The 24,648-nt window shown below is 42.0% G+C and overlaps 2 protein-coding genes across 3 annotated transcripts in view; one reads left to right on the top strand and one right to left on the bottom strand.

Annotated features, from left to right (window-relative positions):
* Positions 1-3,327, top strand: part of HSP90AB1 (heat shock protein 90 alpha family class B member 1) — a 25,272-nt gene extending 21,945 nt beyond the window's left edge. The window contains exons 10-12 of the mRNA XM_042461171.1: positions 956-1,224; positions 1,350-1,683; positions 3,083-3,327. Of these exons, the coding sequence (XP_042317105.1) occupies positions 956-1,224; positions 1,350-1,683; positions 3,083-3,192 (713 nt within the window). The 3' untranslated portion in view covers positions 3,193-3,327. The remainder of the gene's footprint in view (positions 1-955; positions 1,225-1,349; positions 1,684-3,082) is intronic.
* A 3,702-nt stretch (positions 3,328-7,029) lies between these two features.
* Positions 7,030-23,019, bottom strand: SLC35B2 (solute carrier family 35 member B2). 2 transcript variants are annotated; one of them, XM_042445450.1, is made up of 5 exons: positions 22,881-23,018; positions 20,212-20,322; positions 11,734-11,927; positions 11,043-11,203; positions 7,030-9,379 (listed from the first exon to the last, which is right to left on the bottom strand). In XM_042445450.1, exons 3-5 carry the CDS (start codon positions 11,909-11,911, stop codon positions 8,441-8,443), a joined length of 1,278 nt encoding a protein of 425 aa, XP_042301384.1. In that variant the 5' UTR covers positions 11,912-11,927; positions 20,212-20,322; positions 22,881-23,018; the 3' UTR covers positions 7,030-8,440. The 2 variants fall into 2 exon arrangements, with proteins under 2 accessions (XP_042301384.1, XP_042301383.1); XM_042445449.1 differs by lacking the exon at positions 20,212-20,322 and having other exon boundaries at positions 22,881-23,019.
* Between the last annotated feature and the right edge of the window lie 1,629 nt (positions 23,020-24,648).

Below are 24,648 nucleotides of genomic sequence, written 5' to 3'. Positions count from 1 at the left end.
TGTTTTATTTATATACCGCTATTCCAAAGATCATAGCAGTGAACAGCAAGTAAGCTAATTAGCAAGTAAGTTAATTAAAGGAGAGAGGGGTCAGTAATCATAACTGCAAAAACCTAACCCAAGAAGCTATCAACAATTTTAATTAAGTGGGGAAGAATTTTAAAAAAAATCATGAGGGCTTATAATCACTTTCTTCTTCCAAAACAATAACAGCTCTCTAGGTCCAGTGGGGCTTATTATCCAAAAAGCAGATACAAGAATGCAGGCTATATTGCACATTGCATATAATATATACAGAGTAAATAATGTAAAAGCAGCACCCTAATGTGAAATGAAAGTTGTTTTTGAATTTTGTGTAGTCACTGTATTGTGGGACTACATACTGTATACGATTCTGATTAGGCTGGGGATACATAAACTATTTGTAAAAACATGTGTTACTTTCTTACTAGAACAAAAAAAATGAGTATCTTCCTGTTTGGTAATTAATGTGTGTGTGTATGTTGTGTACCTATAAGTTTTAACATTCCTTGTTCTAAATGTGTGGGAAACTTCAACTTTTGGGGTGATCTGGAGGTACATGGATACATTTAGAATTCATTTTCAAAGGAGGAATGTCCCATTCTCAAACATTTCTGGTAATCACAATGTCTTGGGCTGCCCCTGTACCTAAGTAAGGGCTTTAACTTGTTGGAAGTAGTGTACCAATTTGATGACCTCTTGAAATCTATTATTGAAGCTCATGTTTTTAACTGCACAACTAAGAAATTCAGATTTTGGAGTAGTTGGGGTTTTTGCAATTTTTTAAAATATTTCAGGCTTAGCAAAGTTGTGGACCTGAAACATTTCCCCCATAAGTGCAGTGTTAATATCTTGTGTGGAGTTGCACCTAGAACTTGTTGGAAGTCCTGATAACAATTAGATGTTAGCTACTCTGAAAATTCTTCCGTTTCAGGTGAGAGCAAGGAGCAGGTGGCCAACTCTGCCTTTGTGGAGCGTGTGAGGAAACGTGGTTTTGAGGTGGTGTACATGACAGAGCCCATTGATGAGTACAGCGTTCAACAACTGAAGGAATTTGATGGAAAGACCTTAGTGTCTGTCACCAAGGAAGGTCTGGAGCTGCCTGAAGATGAGGATGAGAAGAAGAAAATGGAGGAGAGCAAAGCCAAATTTGAAAACCTTTGCAAGCTGATGAAGGAAATCCTAGAGAAGAAAGTTGAGAAGGTAAGCTTGTCATGTGGTGGTCTTGTTTTGCCTATTTAAATGGCTGAGAGCACACTCTATTCCCGTTATACACTTGTAACAGAGCCCCACGAATTCATATTTAATTTTTTTCAATGTGTTTCTAGGTCACAGTCTCAAATCGGTTGGTCTCTTCCCCTTGCTGTATTGTCACCAGCACCTATGGTTGGACAGCCAACATGGAGCGTATCATGAAGGCTCAGGCCTTGCGTGACAACTCCACCATGGGCTACATGATGGCTAAGAAACACCTGGAGATCAATCCTGACCATCCCATTGTAGAGACTCTGCGTCAGAAGGCTGATGTGGACAAGAATGACAAGGCTGTCAAGGACCTGGTAGTACTACTCTTCGAGACAGCACTGCTTTCCTCTGGCTTCTCCCTAGAGGATCCACAGACTCACTCCAACCGTATCTATAGGATGATCAAGCTGGGACTAGGTGAGTTAATGGGAGATGAGGCACATCAGTGATTGAAAAATGACATCTGCCATGAAGGACTTGGCAAATGCAAAATGTTTTACAAGAATCATGAGTTTGATCCTACTCATTTATTCCTAGGGCTTTTAAAACAGCACATCATTGGCTTGAAGTGAGATTAGACTGACTTGTGGGGAAGTGGTGCACCTCTCCCGCCCCTGCCCCCCCCCCCCCAAAAAAGTCTGCTGTCCATTCTAATGTGCCCTCACTCTTGTAGCATAAAAATGGAGCCTGTCCTGGAAAAGGCAGGGACAACAATATGGGTTGCATCACCTGTTTTGGTGAATTTTAGAGCAAAAGGAAGGGTCTGTAAGTCACATAGTGAATCATGTGACTTCAGATGTTATTGGACTACAACTGCCAGCAGGCCTAGTCAACATAGCCAATGTTGAGATGCTGGGAGCAGTAGTTCTTCAGCAGCTGGAGGGCTACATAATTCCCACCTTTGGTCTTGGGTCACATTGGCTGTGAGTAGAGTACTTGCATCTGGCCCAAAGTACTGACTTATAGCTTCTGACCAGAATTGTCTTGGTCACTTACATTAACTGGACATATGTTCCATAAATACTTTTTTCTGGAAGTATTCAGGACTTCCTTATGCAAAAGTTTTTCACTGGCTGTCAGACAGCATTAAGTGCTCCTCTTTCCCCCATCCTAAATGCCCCATTAAATGGCCATGGCAGTGAAAACACTTTTGTGTTACTACATGGCTAACTTCTTCACCCTCCCAGATCCTCTCTACACATAAGTATATTGGTGGAACGTCACACTTTGCCAGCTCTAAACAGCATATCAAGAGAATTCCAGTCATCAATGCAGGTACACAGATTTCTGGGAAGCAAACATAGGCCAAAGTCTTATGCGACAATGGCAAAAAAGGCTGCTTGTAGCCAGCAGTTTTTGTCTGTCTTCCCCCATCACCATTTCACAATTATGGGGGAAAGTGCAGCCACTGATGTGCACCAGCAGGATTTCAGCTGTATATTCACTTAGAGGATGCCAATCCAGGGTTAGATCCCACTTTTGATAATACAGTAAATTTGTCACAGTATTCTCAACCCTCTTCTTTGTGCCCTTACCTGCTGGCCCACATCTTGCAAGACCAATCCACCTTTACAGGTTTCCACTATTGCTGAAGGGATACTATCAGATTCAAGACTGTATTAGTCTGTAAGCAGGGGTTTTCCCTCTGTTCCCTTTTAAATTACAAGCATCTCCCTGTGATGCCTCCTTAAAAGGCAGTTAAGTCACAGTGGCTGGCCCTTCCACAGTTACTGCCATGTCCATGACCCATCAGACTGGTTTTTGAATCATGGAATGCCTAGAACTGACTTGTCACTCCACAATTCTTTCACCCTAGGGATTGATGAAGATGAAGTGGCTACTGAAGAGCCCAGTGCTGCTGTCTCTGAAGAGATCCCTCCACTGGAGGGTGATGAGGATGCCTCACGCATGGAAGAGGTGGATTAAAGAGGGCGATGGCCTTTCTCTGGCCTGCCCCTATCCTTCCCTTGTACCGTTGCCTTGCTCAGGAAGCCTGGCTCCAGCAGTGCCAATGGCATGCCTCAGTACAGTTTCTCACTGCTCTGTGTAGCTGTAGCCAGTGTTGCAAGGGGCCCCACACCTATCTGGTCTGTCTTTCTGCTTGTTTAGGAAATGCTGCTTTTGGGAAAGGGACCAGTCGACTGGTTTTAGTTTTCTCCCTCACTACCTGTTGGGAGGTTTTTAAATCCTATTTCTGCTGGACCACTAGGGATCCATCCCATGGTATCTGAGGTGGGAAACACAGCAAATAATCTTCCCAGTAATAGAGCAGTGACGTGACTTGTCTCCATCCCTTGCTGCTGCCCTTTGTCCTCAGAACAGGGACATGTAATCTTGTTGGCTGTTTGTATTTGGTTTTGTTTTACTGGAATTAAAACAAAGAATGTGGTTTACAATGAAGCAGTAGTGGTGGACTTTTTTTGATACAGTCCAGGGACCCAGTTGAGTGACATTCTGCAAATGACATTTGCAAGCACAGGTTTAGCTTAAGCCTGCGTATCTTTTCTAAAATGATTGCAAGCCAGAATTCTCTTCTTTCCTCATGCTAAGAAACCCAACCCTCAACAACCCACTTTCCTTCTGTGGCTCGGATGTGGCCAGTGGAGAGTTCGAGATGGCTGAAAAGTGTCTGGCTGTGTGACTGTAGCTGGATGTACAATGCTGTAGGCATCATGGAAGCAGTGGGAGATGATGTCATTGTACATCTAGCTGTAGTTTGCATAGCTTTTCAACTGTTCTCTGCTCTTCACTGCCTGCTACATGGCCATCAAACTGGATCCACAGGAGGATGAAGCCTGTGGCACAGGAGGAGGAAGACATTTTGTATTTCTGTCATGGGAGATTTTAGAAGACATCTCCAAAGCAGGATTTTTTCTGCAAGAATGCAAGGTGTTCTAGATGCAAGATGTTCTAGCCAATAAAAAATGCTGATGTAAAAATCACTTGTAGCACTGAATTTTGAGTGGGCATAATTTCAATACAGTGAGAAACCTTAGGCACTATTTACATTCTCCTGCACACACCTGGTTAATCTAAATGAATATAAATCTCAAGGACCAGATGAACTACATTCAAGGGTATTAAAAGAACTGGCAAATGTAATATTGGAGCCATTGGCAATAATCTTTGAGAACACCTGGAGAACAGGAGAAGTGCCAGCAGACTGGAGGAGGGCAAATATTGTCCCCATCTTCAAAAAGGGGAAAAAAGAGGATCCCAACAATTATTGTCCAGTATGTTTGACATCAATACCAGGAAAGATTCTAGAGCAGATCATTAAACAGAGAGTCTGTGAACATCTAGAAAGCAATGCTATGATCACAAAAAGTCAACACGGGTTTCAGAGAAAGAAGTCATGCCAGACAAATCTAATCTCTCTCTCTCTCTCTCTTTATTTATTTTGATAAAATTACCAGCTTATTAGATGAAGGAAATGCTGTGGATATAGTATATCTTGATTTCAGTATGGCTTTTGACAGGGTTCCCCATGACATTCTTGCAACAAGCTATGAAAGATGGGCTACACAAGGTAACTGTTACATGGATTTGTAATTGGTTGACTGGACGAACCCAAAGGGTGCTCAACAATGGCTCCTTTTCATCCTGGAGAGACGTGACCAGTGGGGTCCCACAGCTCTATCCTGGGCCCAGTGGTATTCAACATCAAGAATTGGGGGCATACTTATCAAATTTGGAGATGACACCAAATTAGGAGGAGTAGCTAACACCCCAGAGGACAGGATCAAAATTCAGAATGACCTGAACAGACTAAAAAGCTGGGCCAAGGCTAACAAAATTAATTTCAACACGGAGAAATGCAAGGTACTGCACCTAGGGCAGAAACATGAAATGAACAGATATAGGATGGGTGACACCTGGCTGAACAAGACTACATGTGAAAGGGATCTGGGAGTCCAAGTAGACCACAAATTGAACATGAATCAACAGTGCGATGTGGCAGCTAACAAGGCCAATGCGATTTTAGGCTGCATCAATACATGCATAGTGTCTGGATCAAAGAAAGTAATAGTGCCACTCTATTCTGCTCTGGTCAATCCCCACCTGAAATATTGTGTCCAGTTCTGGGCACCACAATTTAAAAAGGATGTAGAGAAGCTGGAGTGTGTCCAAAGGAAGGTGACTAAAATGGTGAAGGGTCTGGAAGCCATGTCTTATGAGGAACGACTTAGGGAGCTGGGGATGTTTAGCCTGGAGCAGTTTAAGAGGTGATATGATAGCCCTGTTTAAATACTTCAAGGGATGTCATATTGAGGAGGAAGCTACAGTTTCTGCTGCTCCAGAGACTAGAACCTGAAGCAATGGATGCAAGTTACAGGAAAAGAGATTCCACCTCAACATTAGGAGGAACTTGCTGACAGTAAGGGCTGTTTGACAGTGGAACACACTCCCTTGGACAGTGGTGGTTTCTTTCTTGAGGTCTTTAAGCGTAGGCTAGATGGCCACCTGTCGGGGATGCTTTGAGATTTCCTGCATGGCAGGGGGTTGGATTGGATGGCCCGTGTGGTCTCTTCCAACTCTATGATTCCAGCCAGCACACATACCTGCAAAAAAATTTGTTTTCTGCTGTTCCAGGGACTAGGATATGGAGCAATGGATTCAAACTACAGGAAAAGCGATTCCGCCTAAACATTAGGAAGAACATACTGATGGTAAGAGCTGATCAATAGTGGAATACACTGCCTCGAAGTGTGATGGGAGTCGAGGTTATTAACAAAGGCTGGATGACCATCTGTCAGGAATGCTTAGTGTCTTCCTGCATGGGAGGGAGTTGGACTGAATGGTCTTTCTCCCCAAGCTCTATGATTCTGTGAGTTCTTGAAATAAAATATTGAATAGTAAGTTTATATATTTGGTAGCCAGAATTGATCATTTTTGCTGCTAAATTTGGATTCACATTCACTTATTTGATGTTTGTGGGAAAGAGCAAAAGGGCATCACTTTGATTAAGGGATATTTGTACCAGGTTTCTCCACATGTCTGGCTCCCAACTTGCAGGAATCTGAAGGAGGTGTATGTGGTGTTTTCTTATTTTTTTTTTTTTTTTACATAGTTACATTGCATTGACAGATTCCTCATCTTCAGCTCATTCCACCTTCCATGAAACTAGCTGATGTTTGTTCTGCCACAGGAAGCTGCCTCCATCCTCCCCCTTTTAACTTGTGTCTGTGCATCAAACACAATCATCAGTAAAATCAGTAAAAAAAATTCTAATTTTAGATCTGTTTTATCTCAAAAGCAACCAGTCCATGGGGCTGCCTCTTATGTCATTCCCCGCCACATCCACAGAACCAATAGAACCTTTAATAAAGAAACACACATTGTTTTCATTGTACAAATGTATTTTAAAAGCAGGTTGAGTGGGTTTGCAACTGGAGAATGGTTAGCTCCCTCCCTTCTGAACAAAGCTTCTATTTATGCCAGTGGGTAGGTCTCCCCTCAAGCTTTATTACTATGGGATAGAAGAAGGGACAAAAGAGTTAAAAACAATAGTCCAAATAGTTTTGTGGGGTTTTGGGGCTATGTAGCCATGTTCTAGAAGAGTTTGTTTATGATGTTTTGCCAGCATATGTGGCTGGCATCTTCAGAGAATGTTGGCTTTTTCATTAGTCAAGATTTTTACTGTGAAAATACTGGGTTTAACTGAGGCAGAACAAAGGAAACATCTTAGCCAAAAGAATAATTTGCTTTGCACTCCCACACATCAATCCTGAATGCTAGCGACATATCCAGACCACTCATTTGTAGCATCTTTTAAATTTAATAAAATAAGAATTGTGTTTCAAGAGTACCAAAACATTTCCCTTGCACAATATCAGTTTAACAATAAAAGGTTTTAAATGAGCAAAAGCCAGACTTTTCTCCAAATGCAGTTCCAATCCTGCATCCAGGTCTGAGAGCAGACGCTTATGGAGAAAATGACAATTCAGATCAGCCTCTGGGAAGCACTCCTGCCCCAGAGCCTGGAGCTATGGTCCAAAAAGAGGATGAAACAAAGGTCAGAGCTGTGCAACTACTAGAAGCAGTAGAGTTCACAGCCGTCCCTGAACTCCCAAAGGTTTCAGCATGGCCAGCTTACTATTTAAAATGGAAGTATGCTCCCAGAATGATATGGAACACTCCCAAGGGATTCTGAAGCACCTTCTTCACTTGAAAAGGTTGTCCCAGTCATACTGGAAATGGCACCTAAGCCCAAAGTTGCACAATATTGCTCCCAGTGTGAGTTCAGGACATCCCAGCAACCGGAAAATTACCAGGATAGAAAGGAGGAGAAAGTATTTGGGATGCATTTCTCCCTTTGGGGACAACCTCTCCTACACCACCTTGCGAAGAGCAGTGAAATATCTTTCACTGGTTACAGAGAGGTGGTTCAAAAAGGCAATATTTGTGCTTTTCTAAACTGCTCACAGCAACAAACCCCCCAAAAGCACCCTGAGATGGTTTCAAGGGATTCTGGGATTGTAGTTCAAGGCAGTGAGAGGAGAGGTCAACAGATAAACCAGGAGAAATAAGAATCAAATGATAATGGGGAATGTCCATGGTCCGAAAGGTTTCAACCATGAGTCAAAGAAACAGTTGTGAACGAAGAACCAAAAAGTCAGCAGTTATGATTTTTAAAAGGCGATTCTTTAGCAAGACCATCTTGAGACCAGGAGGATAAGTTCAGAACCTGCTGGTTTTCTATAGAAGGGGCTGGGGCTGGGGCTGTAATGACTACTAGCTTTCCCTTCCAATTGTGAAGTTTGGGAGTGTTTATTCAAATGGTAGTTTCTGAAGTTTTATGCTTGCTGTTCCCTTATATTCAGCTCCAAAGTAGCAGGCAGAAGGGGAACTGCATCAAACGCCCAAGACAGGTCCAATTTGCCTTGATCATAAAGTAGCTTTCTTGCTCCAAAAGGATGAGTCATGGGAGGCATGAGGCTCACCAACACTCATTCCTAGGGAAAGGGATCTCAATAACTCCTTTCTTAGCAGAGAAATGCTCAGACATTAAGACAGCACCCCTGCTTCTTTCAAGCCAACCCCCACAGCATTTTTCAAAGAAGAATCAGCTGGGGGTGTCAAAGTTCCTCCCTTTATAGCTCCTCGCTGGGTTTACGAGAGTTTAACCAAGTGCTTTGGGTCTGGTGAGAATTTGTGCCTTGCCCCTCCATCCCTAAACCTTCTGCACTGCGCTTTCACCAACGGGTGGCTTCTTTGCTCGTTTCTTCATACGACTGCGGGCGTAGACACGGAGGAAGAGTGCTATGAAGACTACAGCTACTCCTAGCCCGCCCATGACAGTGACCGCATGGCCGTAGATGAGGCAGGAGAGGAGGATGGCAAAAGCTTGGCGTAAAGTCATGATGATGGTGAAGACAGCTGCTCCAAATTGGTTGATGGTGTAGAAGATGAAGAGCTGCCCAAAGGCTGAGCACACCGAAAGAAGCACAGCATGGGCTGCAAACTCCGAATGGCGGGCCATGAAGCGAATCGATTCCAGTAAGGCACCTTGCTCCAGCAATGAGCCTACAGTGAAGAGGCATGAAAAGACATTCACTCCAAACATCATTTGCACTGAGGACATTTTATAGGTGAATAGAGCGTCCTGCCAGTTGGAAGTGAAGCTGTCAAAAGCGATGTAGCCACCCAAGAGGACCACACCAGAGAAGGTTGTGACAGTGGAGAGATGCTTGTCATGACTGCTGGTGAGCAAGAACATACTGACTCCTACGGAAATTAGGGCAGCCGTCAGGTACTCCCAGTATTCATAGCTCTTGCGGGACACTAGCTTGCCCATCAGCATAACTGGAATCACCTTAGAGGCTTTGGCCAGTACCTGGGTGGGGAAGCTGATGTACTTGAGGGCTTCATATTGGCACCAGCTGCTGAGAATGTTGGAAAGGGAGGCAAAGGAATACTTGTACATGGGAGCACCATGCCGGGGCTGCTTAATGAGGGCACAGTAGAGGCCAGCCACAGTGCAGGCTAGAATTCGGTTCATGAAGACCAGAAACTGAGAGTCCTTAAACTTCTCTCCAGGGTCCGATTCAGTCGCACCATATGTTCTGGTCATCACACGTTCCTGGAGAACACCCCATGTCAGGTAGGACATCTGCAAAAGGAGGAGATTAGAAAGGCAACCATACCATGATATAAAGGGCAGTGGCAACTTGAAGAGTTCAGTCAATGGGGCCCGTCTCTAGTGGGCACGCTATGGTCCTCTAAGTTGCTGTGGACTCAAACTCTCACCAGGCATAGCCAGCACAGCCAACAGTGATGGATGATGGGAGTTGCAATCCAACTACACCTGGAGGGCAATAGGTGGCCTATCCCTGATCTAGCTGTTTGAATACCACTGTCCTAGTAAACTCCCCCAGACTTTACACCACCAACCTTTCCAACATGTGCCAACATAACAGAGCTTAGAAATATTGCTTTGGGCTACCATTCCCAGAATCCCAGACAGCACATTGACCGGATGTACTGATTGTGAGCTTCTGGGATTTCTAATGTAAGACGTATCTTTTCCAAGCTCTACAATGTATCTGAGAGAAAGCCAAGTTTAGACTTGATTAGATCCCTCCTCCCTTTCCCAAGCAGGACATACAACCTGATCCGTTCTTCACTTCCTCCCACAGAGAATTTAAATGTTTTTTATGCCAAACAATGTAAGGGCACCACCTCCATTTTAAAACTGTAAACATAAAATACTAGTGCAGCCACAAGGCAGGAAATGCCAAGGCAAATATCTTATCAGCACAAACAATCTGGACACCATCTGTTTTATGATATGACCATCACGCTGTACAGAATTACATATTTTATTGCTTTTTGAACTAGAAACAGGCGTTGAAGAAAAGTATAGCTGCAGAAACACCACTGCCAACAAAACTCTTATTTCTGCAGTAGGTTTTAAAATAATAGTATAAATAGTTGTTCTTATTGGTGTTGTTAATTCATGGAAAATCCAGAAGCAATTATCCCAGCACCTCAGAAATAAGGGAATTATTATTAACCTTGCCATAGGAATTTGGAATAATATGAGACTTTTTTTGCGAAAATGAAGGTGGTTTGTTGAAAGGAGAAATAAACATTGCTTCAGTACATTAATAAAAATCACCTTTATTTTTTCTCTTGTAGCACTATAGGAAAAATATTTGTAAATGTTTTCATCTATCAATAGCCATGTATAAAATTCAAGGAGTGCCAAATCAATTCTATATATGGTAAGCCAAAACCTCTTTGGAACCTGCATCTAAGTTAGTTTTGGAATGATAGCAGCTTAAAAAGCTGAATTAACTACACATATTTCTTATCTATAATCTGTAGAATTACAGGACAGATAAGACAAAAAACATTTCCAATCCAACAAATTAGAAAGATTAGCATTTGCTGAAAGTATCAGAAATCTCCATTTAATGTTCTGGCTTCAGAACAGAAATGACTATTTCGTATTTTAACATGCTGTACCCCACCTCAAGCCTTGAGGAGAGGAAGGAAATGTATTTATTTATTTTTATTTCCTGGATTTTGACCATGTTCTCCAAGCCTCTTAGTCATCTATAAATGAGATATTTTACAGTCTTATCACATGATTACTGTGAAAATAATTGAGAAGATTATGAAGGATACAAAGCATAAATTATCATTCTCGGTATCAGAGAAACCATACTGATGTGCACCACCAGGTCTCAATTTTTGCAAATAGAGAAGTGGATTATGACCACCCCCATGACCCTTGAAGCACAGCTTGGCGAAAAGTACATGCTGTTTACCTGTAGGCCAGCTGCACAAAACAGCAGTTTAAAAACCTGCCGGGCTGTGGAGGATTCTACTGTCTCATTCCGAGTGGTGAGCAAGACATCATCTTGGAGTGCTGATTTGGCCTCATTACCAAAGACACATGATTTGATTACAGGAAAGCAAATACCACGACCTGAAAGGTAGAGGGAAAGGAAGAAAGAGGGTTAGCCACAGAATTGTAATACATCAATGAGGAAAAGCTACATCAACCAAACGTGACTCCCACTGATAGTCCTACAATCAACATCAAGCCCAGCCTGGATTCTTGATGGCAGTTTCAAACATTTTAGCAACTTCTTCCCTAACCCAATTCCATTCTAAGCCCACTCACAATGCTTGGCCAAGGCAAGATGAGACAACATATTTAACTCAAGGGATAACAAAAACCACAGAGAGGGCGGTCCAGATACTATGGATTTTATTGATCGGGCAACTGTTTGGCTGTCGCTCACTGAGCTCCAAATTTTCTGAATTGAAAATAATCACTCATCTTAAAAAAAGAAGGCTATACTTTTAGGGCAATCATCAGGCAGGCAGAATAAAGCACAGATTAGCATAACTGAGGGACTGAAGAAGAAATTTAGGCTGGGAATAAGGTACTACAGCAGGAATGTTAAAAAGCAATTTTTATGTCCAAAGAGGCTACATATTATTGCTACATACCTGTTTCAAGGTAGTTCTTCCTCTTAAAGTATTGTATAAGCAAGAAACCTGGTATCACAATGCTTGCATAACCAGCAGCATTGACCAAAAAACGGAACAGCCAGAAGTCTCCCCAGGAGTCCTGGTGAACAACAGTTATTTCTTCATTAGCTGACACTGTGTGGAGAGCAGCCAGCATGAGAGCCAGACAGAGCCTGTCAAGAAGAAGAGCAGGCAGTGAGCCCAAAGCAATCCATAGGCCCAGCAAAAAGTAAAAAGAGCCAAGTGTGTCATCGCACATGGAATATATACGAGATTTCCGTTCCTCTAGAAATGGTAATGAAATGCAAATCTGTATCACAATGCCTTTATACAAATCTGTAGAACAATCCTATTAGAGGTACTTTATAAACTTCTGATCACACCTGAAAAAGATACTGCAGAGCTAGAAAAGGTACCAAAACAAAAAATGAGCAAAATTCTAACATGACAGCCCTATGCTTAAAGATTTTGGGCTATTTAACATAGAAAAAAGTAAATATATAAAATAATGAATGCATGATGTGCTGGAAGCAGATAGGGAATGTTTTTTCTTCCCTAATAATGCCAGAACCTGGATTCCCCTAATCAAGATGAATAGTGGACTTAGGCTTCCCATAGCTGTCCAGTTGGTTGCAGTGAGAACAGAATGCTGGGTTGGCTGGGACCCAGGTTTGAGCCAACCGTTCTCTTCTTATGTTATGGCAAAAGTACCAGATCCCTTTGTACAGGTCTTTCAAAGCAAAAACTCCAAACTGTTGGCATTTTCAGGACTGAGTGAAACCATTCTTGTATGTGTATTTCTCATATTCATTTGAGGCATTTTTTACTCTTTCACTTGTAATGCTATATTACCAAGGGCAGAGGGAAATATGAGCTCCAGATTGTCAAATCTTCAGTTTTTCTATATACTTTCCCTGGCAGCAAAGTGAGATATAAACATAATAAAATAAAATCCACTGGTAAACAGAGTAAACTAAACATCAACTTCCTTTGTGGGTCTCAGCCAAATTTTGCAGATTACACACATGAACAAGCAGATCCTGGTATCAGTCAACTGGTATGAAACAACTGCTCTGTAGGAAGACTCTCAGAAATCTCAGGGAGGAAACATGCTAAAAAAAACTTTTTTGTGGAGTAGAAAAGGCAAAACAGGATCATTCACAAAAATCTAGGGGAAATCCACAGGGACACATTTTCACACATCAGGGTGCAACAGCACTATGGCTGCCCCAAATTGATACCAATCAAAAATGTCTGGCAGATCAATGACAGACATTTCACCTTATTTGCAGATAAGGAAATCTACATACGTAGTCTCAACTTAAATTTTCCAAGGAAGGTGATGAAACTGTCCTTGTCAGGAATATTTGAAGAGAACAGTATGAGAACAAGACACAGATCATAGAATTGGAAGAGACAGCAAGGGCCATATGTAGCTATGAATGTTCAAAGAAGGCAAACAATGTATCTGGAGAGGAATACTGAAAATCAGAAGAGGAGGTGGGGAGAGTCCAGGAAGGACAAGGGGCTACACAGAACACTAAACTTGGCCATGAGAGCATCTGTGCAGCCACTCAGCCCATTCACTGTGTTTTCTGGGCCTCAGAAGCTTTTCCTGTGTTTCCTGAGCATACACATCGACAAGCTGTTTTACTCAATTAGGAAGATTTTTTCCCTTTCTCTAACAAAAGGAAAAGACTGTATTTGTAGATGCTTAAGCACACGCAAACATACATACACACACTTATGGTGATTAATATTCAATTAGGCAAATCCTATGCATGTCTATTCGGTTCTCACTCTGCTGAATCCAGAATCTGCCTTCCATCCACAAAAGGGTTCCTTCCGTCCACAAAAGGCTTCTGATTCAGAAGAGAAATTCCCTGACAGAATGGATGAGGTAACAACTTTAACTAATTCCCTTTTTCTACTTTAGTCCTCAGTCTACCCATCCATCTCATCTGGAGAAGAGGACCCTGCAGAAAAGAAGGGGAAGTAGCACTGGCGGCTGCCAAAGAATTGGTGATAAAGGTCTCCTCTTTTTTGCTGGTGGGTAACTTTGGGTTGCCACTCAGAGAATGGCAACTCAATGGAAAAGAAGCTAGATCCAACCCAGTATGTTGAATAGAAACATCCCCAAATATTCATAATTAATAATTACTGTACATCATAATGAAAACTAGAGAAAGCCTCCAAAGCAGAATCAGTACTCCTCTGAATGATAACCCAACCCAGCAACTGTTCCTTTGATCTCTCACCACTCACCAACAGCCTCGGGCAAACATGTCTGACTGCAAAATTCTTTTCAAGACATGAAACCAAAGAAAATTGGTTTTGAACACATCCCAAGATGGAATTTATACAGCCCATTTCATTCTGAGGTCAATTAAATGCTTTGTCCTATTGCATTATTAGCTCATTGGAATAAACTTGACCAAACATACAAAAATAACTGCTGGAAAATCCCCACATTTAGATGCATAAAAAGTACGGAATTTCAAATGTATTTTTGGAATTCTGTATATATAATACTCTAACAGACCTTTTCAGATGAATACCAAAATCTGTGAAATACTATCTTTGTAGTAATATCAACATAACCAACAACATAAACCTTTGGGAAGCTCTTCCAAACCCCAAACCAAGGCATTCAACAAACTTTGGATGCTGTGGCTTTCTTAACCTAAAGCTGATGCCAAATTTAAAATACAGTAGAGTCTCGATTATCCGACTCTCGGTAATCTGACATTCCAGATTATCCGACGTCGGATAAGTCAGTGGGCGTGGCTTGGAGCCCTTGCCATGCCCCCAGCCGGAAAGGGCTCCAAGCAAAAAAAAAATTGCAATTTGTATTTTTATAATGATTGGAAGGCTTTTCATGGTGACTGGAAGGCTTTACATGGTGATTGGAAGGCTTTTCATAGTGATTCAAGGCTTTTCATAGTGATTGCTAGGCTTTTCCTATGACCCTCCGGATTATCCAACATTTTCGGCTATCCGACCTATGGGACCGCCAGTTTACGTCGGATAATCGAGACTCTACTGTACACACCATGATATCTGGGGCCTGACACTGCAAACAGGGTATTTTAAGACTATCCCAAGTCTGGACCAATGTGATGCACACACAGAATAAACAGGGCTTAGATACAAGGCACTCAGATATCACAAATATCTGCTCTGCATAAAACTCACTGGGCACAACAGCAGTTAGGTGTTATTACAAGGTGGTTCTTAGAAAAGAATGATATGATGTTTTGTACAGTCAGAAGCATTATTATAACCTGGGAAAGCTGATTCAATGATATTCTTCAAAGTTTGTTGAATGCTTTGGTTTGGAGTTTGGAAGAGTTTCTCAGAAGCACAAATTTCACTGCCATTTTAATGCTTTATTTTAGTACATTAATGCTACAATTCTGATTAAAAATCAACATTATGTACATTTCATTGTGTGCCTAGGACTGTATGAAACCCTGGATCTTTCATCAAGGAACCAGGCTTTTTTTATTTAAAGGAGACAGGCAGTTTCTTATTAAAACATCTGTTTTGATTGGCTCCACCACTCCCAAATCACTAATATAGCTAACATCTAAAGTGTGTCTTTTCAGACATAGTTTCTCTCAACTGCATGGGAACTTTTCCACATGACTGGAAACCTGAATGTTGTAGCACTTAAAAGTGTTCAAATCAGTTCCAATCAGGCTGAAAGTAGATTGCTCTGGAGTTCTGGTGTTATTTGCTCCTAGCAGAGACTAAAGCAGCGAAACAACAGTTCTCTCAAGTCCTTGGCTCAGTAGCTCCCTAGCCAGTAAAGCATTTTACACTGTTCTTCCCATCCAAATTAATTCAAACAGGGCAACCAGTGTTACAGGTGTGCTCTTGCTTCTACCAGACAGGGAACATCAGCCCCACTGCTGGGCATGAAAGAAGCTTTCATAATTTCAAACCCACAAAGCAGCCAGGAAGTTGGAGCTCATATATACAGCTACTGTTTTCATTCATATTGGACAGGAATGCTTCCCTCTCTCACCCCCCTTTTCTTTCTCTCTCATACACACGCACAAATCACCCTCAAAGATATACTGCTCTTTCCTTGGTCAGGAGAAGCTTGGAGCAAAGTCTCCTTGGCAGAACTTTTTACTTCAATCCTTCAGACAACTCAAAACATGTTTCTAAAGGTGGAAAAGGAATATTTCCCTTAGGCATAAACTCTGGGTGCAAAAGGGAGAGTACAAGATAAGCCTCAGAGCAAATGCCTCAACTGCCACTATTATTCTGTGGAAGCCCTTATTAGCTTCAGTTTCCAGTCCCAGGTCTTCTCTTCTCTGGATACACAGTCAGTATCACCTAACAAATATTAACATGTATAAGCAAAACAGTGAAAGAATGTCAAAAGAAAAACAACATGGATACCATATGTATACATGTAATATACTGTTGGAAGAAATTGTTGTATAAAGATATAATTTTAAAAAAAGAGTATAGGTATATACTTGATTATAAGTTGACCTCATGTATAAGTCGAGGGCAGGTTCTGGGGCCAAAATCATGGATTTTGCTATGACCCATGGGTAAGTCGAGGACAAAACCTATGGCCTAAAGGATGAAGCAAAGGAAAACAATCCCAAAGAAGTTGCAATGTTCCAGCAGGCATAAGGGAGGGGGGAGGTCAATGTTTCCAGGACAGGTTACGCCCATGCCTTTCACCAAGGGATGATTTCTTTTTTAATACGAGTAAAAGTACAGTTGGCCCTATACAGATAGGCCAAAATAAAGCTGCTTCAGGTCACTTTGGAGATATGGTGTTTCAATGATGCATGTGTCCTAAGAGTCTGAAAGCTGCACCAAAGCTGCACTCCAGTCCTTAGGACTGGAGTGCGGCTTTGGTGCGGCTTCTGGACTCTTAGGATGCATGTATCATTTAAACAGCATACCTCCAAAGTGACTTGAAGCAGCTTTATTTTGGCCTGTCTGTATCAGGCCATACTTACATTGACTCATGGATAAGCTGACTCATTTTTTTGCAGTCAAATGTTTGATTAAAATGTCTATACTTATACATGAGTATAGACAGTAAATTTATTCCCACCATTTTAATGCACATGAATAAATGAAGAGTGGATTCTAGGTTCCACTGGTGAGTGCACATATGGAACTAAGAAATGCAAGAACATCAATGGATTAAATCAAAGTTCTATTTAGACAAGCATTATGTTCCCATTTCAGTCTACCAGATGCTTGTGGGAAGCCCATAAGGATAATAGGAGGATAGCAGCACCCAAGAAACTCCTGGTGTATATGTTCCTCAGCATTGAACCATACTGCCTGTAATCCTGGAGGTAGCACATCAACATTATGACTAGCAACTCCTGATAACACTATCTATCCTGCATGAACCTGTCTAATCCACGTTTAAAGAGATCTAAGGCAGCTATCATCACTACATCTTATGGAAACAAACTTCATAATTTAATTCTGCACTGTGTGTTTCTTGCTGTGTACCTTCAAATCATTTATGACAACGCTAAGGAGAACCTATCATGGGGTTTTCTTGACAAACTTTCTTCAGAGGAGGTTTGCCATTGCCTTCCCTTGAGGCTGACAGCATGTGACCTGCCCAGTGGGTTTCATGGCTGAGCTGACAATTGAACCTTGGTCTACAGAGTCATAGTCCAACACTCAAACCTGTGTAGAAAGATGTATTTACTCCACTGTAACATACACCACTATGCTATGCACTTCCTGCATTTAACTATCAGTTTTTCAAATACATCTTCTTAGCCAATCATCTCCCATACCATCATTCCTTCACTCTATACATTTCTTTCAGGTACTGGTTTGCAACAGCAGTTCATGTCTGATCTCAGGGCTTCTAACTGAACACATTCAGTTTGTGCAGATGGGAAAAACAGCTAAAATATACAGTGCCACAGCACCTCAACTGCTAGTTGTCACTACAAGGCTGATTTAAAGTTTTATTTGCTGCTGTATTTTAAATTTGTTGCTGTATTTTAAACTGTAGTTTCCTGCCTCAGTCTACAGGGAGAGATATGTAAGGAAAAAAAAAGAAGATAATGATGATTGTGGCCTGTTACAGACAGCCATGCATATTCGTAACACCGCCCCCCCCCGTTAACACCTTGTTATTAGTATGATTATTTTGTGTTGTTAGAACTGGTTGCAAGGAGCAATCACTAGTTGCCACAGCTGAACAAATTATAAAGTCATGCTAATCCTTGCCAACTCTTCATGCCAACAAAAAAAGGAGATTTTAAAAGCCAAGGCAAATTTCATGATAGCTACAGAGCACATGCTAATTAAAAACTACTGTAGCTCCTTCTTATATCTGACAGATCCAGCCTAAGGATGTCCTGATGTACAGAACCAAAAACATGCAGGAGTTGCTGGTTAACTAGCTTTTGGGCTTTATCAGGAGATGAAACAATGTGAGCTTTCGTTCCAAGCAATCATTTTGCAAAGCAAGACTTTCCTGTGCAGAGTCAACATAGTATGATGAAGTTCAGGTATGAACAATGAACTGGCATTTGAAATATGTAATTTTTTTTCTTTTCCATATATGTAAACAAACTTCAATGAAGAAATCAATGGCTAAACATACAGTATTTTGTGGTAGGCAAAAAAGCAACTTGTTATTTACAAATGTGGGATCAAGATTTTGATGCCCAAATGTGTACAAGAAAGGCATGCTTGTACTACTGGTACGTAAGACATAGCCTGGTCAAAATTTTAGGAGCCAGATGAATGTCAAAATTACACTCAAGTGGAACTGAAGAATGATTTTCACACTTTTCTGAATTGTCTAAACTCAGCTGTAAAAAATACAGCTTGTCTTTTAAATTTGAATTTACCAAACACCACAAAGCAAACAAAAAACACTTCAGTGGCACTGTAAGCTGTTTGATACTATCTCGTGCAGCATCATTAGACCTGTCAAGCAGATTGATGGGAATACAGGATTTCACCCTTAGGTGCCTTTTACTTCCACTGAGACAATATCAGGGAATGGAGATGGGGATAATGATATTTGGATTTTTAGTAGCCTTTCTGTGAAGGTCACATAGAGCTTTACTCTTATTTCCTGTTCTATTTAATAGTTAATGAAACACTGGGGTAAACTGTTTACAGACTGGGAACAAGGTTTGTGTGTGCGCGCACTCACACACACCTTCAAGTTGCCTGACTAATTTAGTGACACCACTCTCATTCATTTTAATCTAATCCAAGAGCATGTTTTACTGAAACGTTGCTTAGAGTATTTTGCCACAGCACTGGGGCTAAAATCAGAATGAAGCCAGACTACATCTGTAGCAAGTGGGCTAGTTGATATGGCTAATTGTTTTGGCTGGGATTTCATCATCCCATATGGTGCCTATGACTCCCAGATCAGTGGAGCAGTGGATCCATTCTGAATTTTAGCTGGAATTTTAAATGTGTTATCCAAGATGCTGAACCCATTTTTGGGAATGCCAGTGAACCTGGAAAAGATTCACTGTTCCACTGGCATAGCAGCAATAAGCTGACACGGTTCACTTGTGGTCTCTTCCAGCTCTATGATTTTATGATTTCTGAAATGACAAATATTAAGTTTAGGAGTATACATGAGTGCTCTGATGCAGCCAGAAGCACTTTTTAGCAATCTTTTCCAAGACATCTGCTGCTCCCCCTTCCTCAAAATAAGAGCCTGGCAACCATCACCCATCTCTGTGCAATATACTGCAATATACATAGGACTGTCCTTCGAAACAGCTTGAAAGCACCAGCTGGTCCAAAGTTCAGCAGCTCTGTTTTCTAACTGGAATAAACTTTTATTCAATAAACCACTGAGAGAAAATCACATCTGTAATCTATATAACATTTATGATCATTTTTGGGCACAATTCACAGGAAATATAATTACATGTCTAACAAGTCTTATACAGTTTGGGCCCATAAAAAGAGAAAGCATCTTTCCTCACTCAAGATCTCCAAGGGCATTCTATAGTTTTATCAAAGTGGAACATTATATTCATGATGGTTAAGAACAGGGGGCTCTTCACACAGAAAATCCAGGCCATGGTAACTTCTCTCAAAAGAGAATGTCTATGTATGGGTGGCTCTGCAATTTTTTTTACAAAGAAGGTTAAGAATATATTACACTTTCTTCACCCACTTGCTCTAAATAGTCAGAATTTGGACTACCTTTTTTGCCTGATTGTACCCATACATTTAAATCCTCTGTAGAGACCCTGCTTCATATTCCTCCTCCATTAGAAGTGTGGAGGCTAGTAAACTGGGCGAGCCTTTTCAGTGGTTGCACTGAGGTTATGGAAACTGCTTCATGGGACATTCTTCTATTAGGTTCTCTATAATCCTGCTCCTTCTCTATTCATTTCTAAATATCATGTGAAAATATTTTTGTTTCTGAAGGTGTTTGTCACCCACCAAATTTGTGTTTACCTTCTGGTTGCTTCTAAACTGTTTCTTATCAGTGATAGCAAGTTCTTAATTTTGTAAGTTGTTCTGCAGATGTGTTTTGGTCAAACCATGGTCTGAAAATATCCTTAAATTCTGTGCAGGGGTGGGAGAATAGAGATATTAATTCAAGACATAACATAGGCCACAACTGTACATCACACTTATGCATGTTTTATGTTAGTCATGATTTGTTGTTTTAGCTGAAAACTGTCCTACAGACAACCAAATAAGCCATAGTTTGTTTTCCCACTGCTGGTTTGTTTCTCTGTCAGCTACTTCAAAGTGGGCAGCTGAGGAAGTACAGCAATATGCATGAACCTGGTCACTGTGTTGTCCAAGCAGTCAAACTGTAGTCCTTGATGTAGGAGCCCTACCCAATTAAATCCCTCTATAAAAGGGGTGGCTCTGGTCAAGTAATACTCAATAGACCAAACCTAGTATCCACAGTCAGAAGTTTGTCACAACAATATACAGACTACCAAGTCAGTTATGAGGGATGGCTGGCAAATGAAATATGTAGGCTGCAACTCTATGAATATTTTACCTGGGTATTAGCTGCACTGAATAAAGTGGGATTTAATTCTGATTAAACATGAAATTGCATTCTTATTTCAAATGCATTTTAATTCCCCTTTGACCCTCAATCTCACTATTTTAATGCATGTTTCTAAGGGTGGGAATCATACGGTCATCCAGATGTTGTTGGAATGCAACTCTAAGCTTTCAAACAGCTTCATTTATATAATGCTTCATACTGAATTAACAGTGTCAAGTGGTTTACAACTGTAAGGTAATAGCCTCCCAACAAGTTGGGTACTCATTTTAGCGACCTCGGAAGGATGCAAGCCTGAGTTGAGCTTGAGCCCTTTTGCTGGTATTGAACTCACAACCTTATGGTTTTGAGTGAGTGGCTCCAGTACAAGCATTTAACCACTCTGCCACCAAGGCTCCTAACCATTGGCTATGCTGGTTATGGATGCTTGGATTTGGCAGTCCAACAACATCTATAGGGCTGCATGGTTCCTATCCTTGTTGAACAAGGCCTGTCGTTCTTATCACAGTTTTGCTTCTGCCAGATTCCATTTACTCCAGAGCATCATGATCCTGGGTAAAGTTTACTCCAAATCCTGTATTTACAATTGCTTATATGGATCAGAGTCCCCATCCTACCCATATATATTCATATGGGGGGGGGGAGAGATCAGAATAATGATATCCTTTCATCCTTTGCTTTGATTATGGCAACATCAAGGAATAATGGATCTACATTAAACTTGCGTATGTTTAAAATTAAGAACTGGATAATTGCTTCAGGTAAATTAACCCAGAGTTTAACAATGCAGTCCCATACACATATACTTGGTAAATCCAACTGAACGTAACCAGGCTCAGACTCAATTAAATGGGTATAGGATGGAAGCTTAAGGGTTACTTCATTTATTTAGGAAGACGACGACCTTAATGAAATCACAAGGTGTCCTCGAACAAACAATTATATGTAAGCTTTAATCTGCTTGCTCTGAAGAGTGGGATGCAATTAGAAGTAACCAACCTCACAAGGCTGTTGTAAGGACAGTCAAGAAAAGAGGAGGAATGTTTGAGACTAGCTGAAAGAAAGAAGTTGGTAGCATGAGCTTCTGTAGACTTAAGCCTCTTTCCCCATGGATCCAAGGGAGTCATCTAGGGAAGCTCCTGCTGCCAACCTCTTTCTTTCAGTTAGGCTCCAAGGTGCCACAAGGTCCCTTTGCACACTCATTTTCCAGGCTAACACTGCTGTGTATTTGGATGGTATCAGTGGGGCATCTCCAGAAGTAAATGGACCTGGAATCAAATGTGAAAATACACCATTTACCACATTATGACTAATTTCACCTCACAAACAAGGCTTACAGATGCTTGCAAGCAAGTTTTCCATCCCATCTGTCTCCCAGTCACCTCAGGTTGCTATTATAGTGCTGGATGTTCCCAACATGATTTGCATTGAACTGGTCAGCAAGTTCTAGCTGGGGCTCCAGAGCTCTCTGACAGAGGCCTCAAAGACTAAGAAGATTGCATCCACACTGCAGAAATAATCTGGTTTGACTATGCTATGGCATCCTGGGATCTGCAGTTTGTTGTGGCACCAGAGCTCTCTGTAGAGGCCTGAAAGACTAAGGTCCAAAACACACTGCAGAGATAACCCAGTGTGAGACCGCTTTAACTGCCCTGGATCAGCGCTGGGGGATCCTGGGACTGTGGCACCAGAGCTCTCTGGCAAAGAGACTAACGGCCTCCCAATACTACTGTTCTCAAAAATGTCTAGCATTAAGCCTGGGAAGTTAAAGCGGCCTCAAACTGGATTATTTCTACAATCTGTTTCGGACCTAAATCTGCATCCACACTGCAAGAATAACCCGGTTTGCCACCACTTCCAATTGCCCTGGCTCCATGCTATGGCACCCTGGGATCTGTAGTTTATTGTGGCACCAGAGCTCTCTGACAGAAAGTGCAAACCCCGGAATTCCCGGGCATGGAGCCGGGCAGTTAAAGCGGCCTCAAGCTGGATGAGCTCTGCAGTGTGTTTCGGGGTTGTTTCTCTGGAGCCCAGAACAACCAGGGACCCAGGCAGCCTGGCCCCTGCCTCCCCTCCCTCCCTCCTGCCTTCCACCCACCGGGCCTCCGGGGTCCTCCGCCTGAGGCTGCTGATGCTCCTGCTGCGGCCCATGGCGCCTCCCTCCCTCCCTCCGCTCCCCGGCTTCGGCTCTTCTTCCGACCCCAACGCCAACGCCGCCGCCGCGCCTCCCTCTCTCCTCCTCCGGGGCCAGGAACCGGCCTCTCGCTCGCTCGCTCGCTCGCTCGCTCGCTCTCCCGGGCCACAGGAAGGAGGGCCTCTGGGAGCCCACAGCGCCCTCTGCTGCCCCGGAGGCCTAGTCCTCCTCCCTCCCTCCCTGGGCCATGGAGGAGGGAGCCTGAGCGGGAAGAAGGGAGGCCTCTGAGGAAGCCTGGGAGGATTTGGCCAGGCTCCAGGGTCAGAGCCTGACTCCCAGATTTTGGGCTTCTAATAACAATAACAATAACAATAACAATAATATATTCTTGTTATTATTATTATTAATATATGATCATTATTGAATTGTTGTTATTGTTATTATTTCTTGCCCGCCACGCCTCACCGCTCGAGGCGGGTTACCATTACATAAAATATACCTATTAAGCTGTACCTCTGCACTGTATTTATTATACACTTGTCCCTCCGCATCGCTGGGGTTACGGGCACAAGGCCCCCCCCCCCGAATATGGAGAAGCCACAAATAACAAACACTTCGGTTTTTGCCCTCCGACAGACACTGAGCACAGAACTGCACCAGAGGAGCTACAAAGCCAAGGCCTAGTGGAGTCTTCTCTCTAGGAATCTCTAGGTCTTTCAGTGCAACTTTTGGTTAAAGTTGACCATAGAGTTGCACTGGAAGACCCATTTATTCCTAGAGAGAACATATTAATCAAATCCACGAACAAACCCACAAATGCCAAAGCTGCAAATATGGAGGGATGAGTATAGCATTACAATACATAGGACAAATGTGTTACAATACATATGTATCACAATACATAGTCTTCTAGAGGCTTTGGCCTCCAGCTCCCAGAATCCCTGACTGTTGAACAAGCTGGCTGGGGCTTCTGGGAGTTGAAGTCCAAAACCTTTCAAGCACCAAAAGTTTGGGAATTGCTAAGGAATGTAATTCAACAATTAGTCTCAAAGGTGCTACAAGATCTCTCTACATAGGAAATGTAACATCCACAGCAACATTAACAACTTAAGATATGCCGAGGAGGACACCATAATATTAGCAGAAGATACAGTATTCAGGAATTGGAACAGTTAATAAGGAAGGTCAAAGATGACAGCGCAAAGGCAGGTCTGATGCTGAACATAAAGAAAATGAAAATAATGACCACAGAAAAAATACACACATTCAGTCTAGACAACGAGAAATAGTCAAAGAATTCCCATATCTAGGATCAAACATTGACCAGAATGGAGACTGCAGTCAAGAAATAAGAAGAAGACTAGGAATGGGAAGGGCAGCTATAAAAGAACTGGAAAAGATACTGAAGAGCAAAGACATACAACTGAGCACTAAAGTCAGAATCGTTCAGGCCATTGTATTCCCAGTTGCCATGTGCAAATGTGAGAGCTGGACAGTGAAGGAAGCAGACAGAAAGAAAATCAACTCATTTGAAATGTGGTGCTGGAGATGAGTACTTAGGATACCATAGACAGCCAAGAAGACAAACAAATGGGTTCTTGAACAGATCAGACCAGAGCTCTCCTTGAAAGCAAAGATGATCAATGTGAAGTCAGAGGCTTTCACTGCTGGCATCCATAGTTTTTTGTTGGTTTTTCAGGCTATAAGGACATGTTCTAGAAGAGTTTATTCC

The sequence above is a fragment of the Sceloporus undulatus genome, chromosome 1 (assembly GCF_019175285.1).
Source record: "Sceloporus undulatus isolate JIND9_A2432 ecotype Alabama chromosome 1, SceUnd_v1.1, whole genome shotgun sequence".
NCBI lineage: Eukaryota > Metazoa > Chordata > Lepidosauria > Squamata > Phrynosomatidae > Sceloporus > Sceloporus undulatus.
Note: the sequence above shows the minus strand (reverse complement) of the source record. Positions and strands in the feature narration are given on the sequence as shown.

Coding starts and splice junctions, on each gene's coding strand:
- SLC35B2 (XM_042445449.1), bottom strand. CDS start 22,933: ATGGGCCGCAGCAGGAGCATCAGCAGCCTCAGGCGGAGGACCCCGGAG. Junction 11,204..11,733: donor GAAGAACTACCTTGAAACAG/GTATGTAGCAAT, acceptor TCTACCTTTCAG/GTCGTGGTATTTGCTTTCCT. Junction 9,380..11,042: donor TTTGTGCAGCTGGCCTACAG/GTAAACAGCATG, acceptor CTCCTTTTGCAG/ATGTCCTACCTGACATGGGG.